This window comes from Rhagoletis zephyria, unplaced genomic scaffold (assembly GCF_001687245.7).
Source record: "Rhagoletis zephyria isolate East Lansing unplaced genomic scaffold, Rhagoletis_zephyria_1.1 Rzeph_scaffold_25898, whole genome shotgun sequence".
Classification (NCBI taxonomy): Eukaryota; Metazoa; Arthropoda; class Insecta; order Diptera; family Tephritidae; genus Rhagoletis; species Rhagoletis zephyria.
This window is the reverse complement of record NW_016182956.1, coordinates 1-5,723: the sequence shown is the minus strand read 5'-3', so window position 1 is coordinate 5,723 and position 5,723 is coordinate 1. Positions and strand designations below refer to the sequence as shown.

Genomic DNA, 5,723 nt, shown 5'->3' with positions numbered 1-5,723 from the left:
TGGAGGAGAAACCGAAGCCAGTGCAACCGGAAACACCGAAAACCCCATCACTGCCGGTTAGCAGCGTCATTGGCTTTAACACCGAAGATTTCCTGGCACGCGTCAATATGAATGAGAAGATCAATAACATTCTACGCTCGCCCACCAAGACTCCGAATGGAGTGCGCCAACGTTCTGTCTTCACGGCCATAACGCCATCATCGGTGAGTCAGCACTTTTGCCTTAACATCCACTCTTTTCTTGGCAATGACATGAATGACAGCTAGCGCCGGAAATCAGGTGTGTCAGTTGTTGTTTTGATTTAATTTCTGACAGCGGCAATTCATCTGCCCCGTGCAAGCAAGAAAAAAAAAATATATATGCAATACACGTCAATCAGCTGTCAGCCGCATAAAAATGGCTGGCTGTCGATATTTGTCAGCTGATTGTCAAGCCGAATTTTTCGGTATTACGCTCTCAGCTTTTGTTTTGGTTAACATTTTTTTTGTTCATTCTCTTTGTCAAAGGCGCTCTTTAGCAACTCTTCTGCTGCGAAATTATTTTGCTCTTAATTTTTTTCTTTTTTGCTTTGCAGTCTCGCTTCAATGCCAGCGCTGCTCCGTTTGTTTCACAGCAACAACGCTCATTGGTCTCTGCCGGCAATACCGGGTCTGGTGGTGGCGGCATGACACCCAAGGAGACCTCCACACCATCGGCCGCACTCCAGGCGCGTCAAATGTCCATTCCGGTGCACATGAGTGCTGCCTCACCGCATCACTACGGCGGCTATGAATCTCCATTAACTGGACGCAGTGGTGGCATGACAAGGGGCGTATTCAACGCTCGCTATCCTGTAGCGCCACCACCATCGCCGATTTATGGATTTGAGAACGATATCTGCCGCATGGTAAGCCATATGCTAAAGTATTTCGTCAATGTGTAAATTTAGAACCCTCGAAATTTGAAGGCTTAAATATTTTCGAAGTTAAGCGAATATGACAAAGGAAAGTTGTTCGGTATGGACGCTTTTTTGAAAGTTTTAATAACAGTTGCAATGAATAAATAAAAAGATTTAAAAACTTAAATACATAATATTGTAGGTGCATTCATTTTCGCTGTCCATCGGTTTAGCGATTATACCTCTCCCAGTGCCAAATTGTTTTTTAGAGAAACCTTTTACCTAACAGAAAAGCATTGATATTTTGCTATCAGCTTCACATTTAACGTGGTAGACTGCGTGGCAGTGATACACTTGCATGCATATAAGGGTGGGCCTTAAAATATCAGCATTTAATTTTTGTATATTTGTATTGATATTTTGTTATCATTTTTTAAATTACACTTTTAATAAAGATAAATGTGATGATGAATAAATAAGCGATAAACAAAAAAGTGAAGGTAAAATTGGAGATAAAGACTAAAATAAAAACAATGAGAAATACTTAAGAATTAGAGTAACTGAAACGGTAAGAAAATGTAGTTGTCGAAATTTACAATGGTTATCGAGCTATAAATATTTATGGGATTGTCGAAATTTGTCAATTTAATGAAACTGGCGACGTTATCGGTATTTATAGAATTATCATAATTTGTAGAGTTATCGATATTTATTATCGACATTTATTGATTCACCGAAATTTGTCGATTTATCGAATCGGTTTTTCAAAATAAATCGAGTTATCGAAATTTCAAGGTTATATAAGTTTAACGAGTTATTACTGCTTACGAACTTTATCGTGTTACCGGATTGGAACGAGTTATCGAAATTTGTCTATCAAAATTAACCGAGTTATCGAAATTTATAGAGGAATCCAAAGTTTATCTATTTATATCGAGATATATACATTTTTGAGTAATCAAAATTGATCAAGCCCTCGAAATGCAGTTATCCAAAATATATCGAAATTAGTCGAGTTATCGAATTTTGTCATGTTATCGGATTTTAGTGTTTTTGAAATTCATTGAATTGTCGCTAAGACATTACCGAAATTTATCGACAAAAGAATGTATCGACTCAGTTCTAAGTCTTGCTCATGTTTTAGTTGCAAAGCAGGAGATTTTCCGATAAGTAACTTTGTAATTTATAAGTTAAACGATCGTTGGGAAATTCCAGATTTTCTAGTTTAAGGTTAAGCGAATGCGATACAAGGAAAGTTGCTAATATATTTTACCACAAAGTTTGTTTTTTATTCTTACACAAGCATGTACAAATTTGCAATAGCTTTCAGTTTTGATTGTTTGTAGTAATCGCGTAATCGCTGTTGATATCAATAATGTAACAGAAATCATTATCGATGCTATTATTTTTGTCGTAACTGCTATAGATATCCACAAAGTTTGGTATGACTTTTTTCGGTAAGGTTATCATTATGGATATCGATTTTTTATCGCTACAGATTTCGATATAGTATCTGGTGATATCGTATCGGTATCGTAATCATACAATAACATAATCGCTACGACTTTCGATATTTGTTACATTTTTTTCATGCTGTAGACTTAAGGCTGTTGAAGGCTAAATAGTTTCCAGTGGAGATAATTTTTTACTTTTCAAAAGTAAAAGTGCTCCACAACAAAATAATCCAAGCAATACGGATGTGTTTTGGCAAAATATCGCAAATGAAGGAGTTCGTTATCCTTTGAAAAATCGCTTAACAAATTCCTTGCGCACTAGTTTAGTCTATTATAATGAAATTTCTCTAAATTGAACACTTCTCACAGCCGACTGCAATGTCACCTTCGCATCATGCCCAACAATTCCCTCAACCGATGCCGCCACCACCTTATGCAGTGGGGCGTTTGAGCGGCAGTCACCGTGGTGCCGAGTACGAGAACCCCACACCACCACCCTGCCCAGGAGCGGGTCCAATTGCTATGACTAACGGTACCATTCAGCTGCGTCTGCGCGATGGAATACGGTTAGTTGATACAGCGCAATGTCTGCCAAATCGGCTTTTTACAAAAATAGAAGAAGAGTTTTTTAAATCATTTTTTTTTTTAATTTCTGCCAAAAACAGCATCGATATGACATTGGACAAAGCTGTACGCGTTCTGAATCAACGCAGCATGGTGGCCATTGCATTGTCACGTAATTGCAGCAACTCGGCGCTAATCCATCCAAATGGACGCATATTGCAAAGCGGCTCCAAGGTCGAGATTGTCACCTATGACGGCATGAAGACCAACAACTATGTGTAAGCTAATTAATTTGAATGAAATCCAAGTAATTAATTGTTACTCCTTCGCAGCCGCTATGCCAAAATGTGGTACAAGGGCGTGAGTTTCACCAGCGAATCTTGCGCGTTGATCTATCTCGTCGACACAGCTGGCACACGCACCACCACCGACACCTTCACTGATCTCACGAAGGACTACACTTTGACGGTGTTTTATGAGTGCGTGTAAACTACTAAATCCACTTTGATATTTTTGCTCTAAAAAAAATCCTTTTGATACTTTGCACACTTTAGTGACTCGCGCCATGGTCCATCCTATGTGCAAGATGCTAATGAAGTTATACAAAACTCCACATACTCATGCACCGATGAAGGCACTGAAATCTACGAGATAAATGGCTTCCGTATCACTCAAGCTGCTGATGGGCTCGTGAAGTAATTAATTTTATAGCTTTATGAACTTTACTAAAATTTACTTATTCTTTTCACCTTTTTTTTGCAGGTTAACACGCACGCATAACAAGTGCTTGATTCGCACCAGTCCAGGTAATGGTTCGGCCACTTTGACTACTCCGGGAATTCATTGCACAGCCTCTTTGGGCAAAACATCGCATTTGTTTGTTCGGTAAGTTATAAATGGCTTAATAGAGTACCGTTATTTGTCGCAAATCGCGAATGGTAAAATAATGATGTAAAAGTTTCAAAATCCGACAAGTATGAGCATGATATCGTTCCAGTAAAAGCTTAGCTGCAGTTAAGAGGTCAAGGTAGGGTTTATTTCTTACTTTTTGCTTTTTTACTTTTGTTTGCTTGCACTTAGCATGAGCAATTACCCCCCTTGAAGTTGTAGTCACCCTATTTCAATAGGACTAAACTTCAGTTAAGGCTTGGTGGAAATAAACTATTAGGCTACTATTTTTGGTGTTCGGTTATTGCTCCTAAACTAAATTTTGTTTAATCTATGCCGTAAGCCTCGGAAAATTATGATAAACACTTATTCATCTGATTACTGCCAGAGCTTGGCATATTTAAGTCCCTTAGTCACTACTGTGGGTTGATAAGATAGCAGTTTCACTGTATGTATATATCGTTACCGACCAATAGTAAAAAAATAGGAGGAAGAGATGACGCGAAAACCGCAATAGGGACGTCGCCTTCTCTTATCGCTGCACTTCTGTTGTCCACTCTATGATGACGATGGGAAAAGACATGGCGTTTCTTTGAGTGCACCGTGGTGGCATCCGCGAAAGCGTCAAATTTATTGTCGGAATTAACAGGCCGGAGCTAATTTATCGGCCATCAACAGCACCGGCACTGAGGCCCGAACTCCGAGCATCGCGCCGGGGCACTTCAGCTGCAGTTGAGCGGGAAGTTTTAGGAGTGTCACAAGTTGAGGCGGAAGGCGATGTGTTGGTATTGGAGTTGACGAGCAGGAGCTTCCCGTGGTCGACGCACAGCCTGACCACAGCTTAGGTATCATTTTTAATTGAACAAATAAGGTTTTGTAGTTGACTGTTTTGTCCATTTTAATAATTTGGTCGGCCCTTAAATTTATTTTCTTTGTTGTTTCCCGCACCTTCGCTGCCGTTTCGGAAACCCCCTATTTCAGTAAACGGTAGAAAAATTCCCCATTTCAGCCTTTGGATGAAGAATGACTTACCTCAGAAAATAGTTCAAAAGCGCTCCATCTCAATTGACGATGTATTGAATTTATATTGATATGTTCCCGGTAGTGCTGCCAACTATTTTCGAGTAAAAACGCTAGATTTTTATAATAACCCCTAGAAAAAAGCTAAAGCCCACGAAACAACTTGCTAGTATCGGAACTATTTCTTGCACGTTTATTTGCCAAAAGTTTTTCAACGGCTTAGCGCCGGTGAGTCATTTGGAATCGTATGCTGCGAATGCCGATTTATACTAAAGCCAACCTTTCGACATAAGCTACTTTTCCATACGAACACAGATTTTATTAAACTAAAGCCTTTTGTTTATCTATTCACAGTCGCAACGAGAAACGTATGCACTTCGATGGTTCGTGCTTCATCGTACGCAATGCAGGCCACTCGGCCGGATTCAACGAGAATAATTTGTTGATCGTTTATTAATCGTGTAATCAAAAAAATTTAAACAACCAAAATTTCGCCTTTTGCCGAATCCACATCCCCATAGCATAGCAATCAACGAAACAAACAACGAAGGCGACAAGACACGAACACATTAGGACGAAAACATAACAAATATTTAAAAACAAATTTTTAGGATAAACACAAAAGCAGAGCGTAACAGAGAGAATTACAGTATTACGTAGAGAGAATCACAACGCAAGAAAGTGAAGAAAGAAATTCAAATAACAAAAATTGTGTAGAAAAGTGGTGCGCATAGAAAATTATAGAAAGTTTAAAGAAAATTCAACAAAGAGCGCGCCCAAACAGTTAATTGAATACCCAAATAATAGTAGTCTCTTTGCATATGGACCATAGTCGAAACAACAACTCCATTAGCAATACTTTTCACGCTTTTAAAATTCTCAAAGTTAGTAAGTTAGTTTTTTCCAATTTTTCATTTCAT

General features: G+C 38.8%; 1 protein-coding gene across 1 annotated transcript; it reads left to right on the top strand.

The window, feature by feature from the left end:
• Window positions 1-8: 8 nt before the first annotated feature.
• Window positions 9-5,260, top strand: LOC108382237 (uncharacterized; the record flags this gene model as incomplete). Its single annotated transcript, XM_017638623.1, has 8 exons — window positions 9-203; window positions 575-886; window positions 2,701-2,897; window positions 2,997-3,173; window positions 3,228-3,374; window positions 3,450-3,590; window positions 3,658-3,780; window positions 5,158-5,260. Coding segments are annotated over 8 exons (1,395 nt in total), but the record flags the coding sequence as incomplete, so codon positions are not given.
• Window positions 5,261-5,723: the final 463 nt, after the last annotated feature.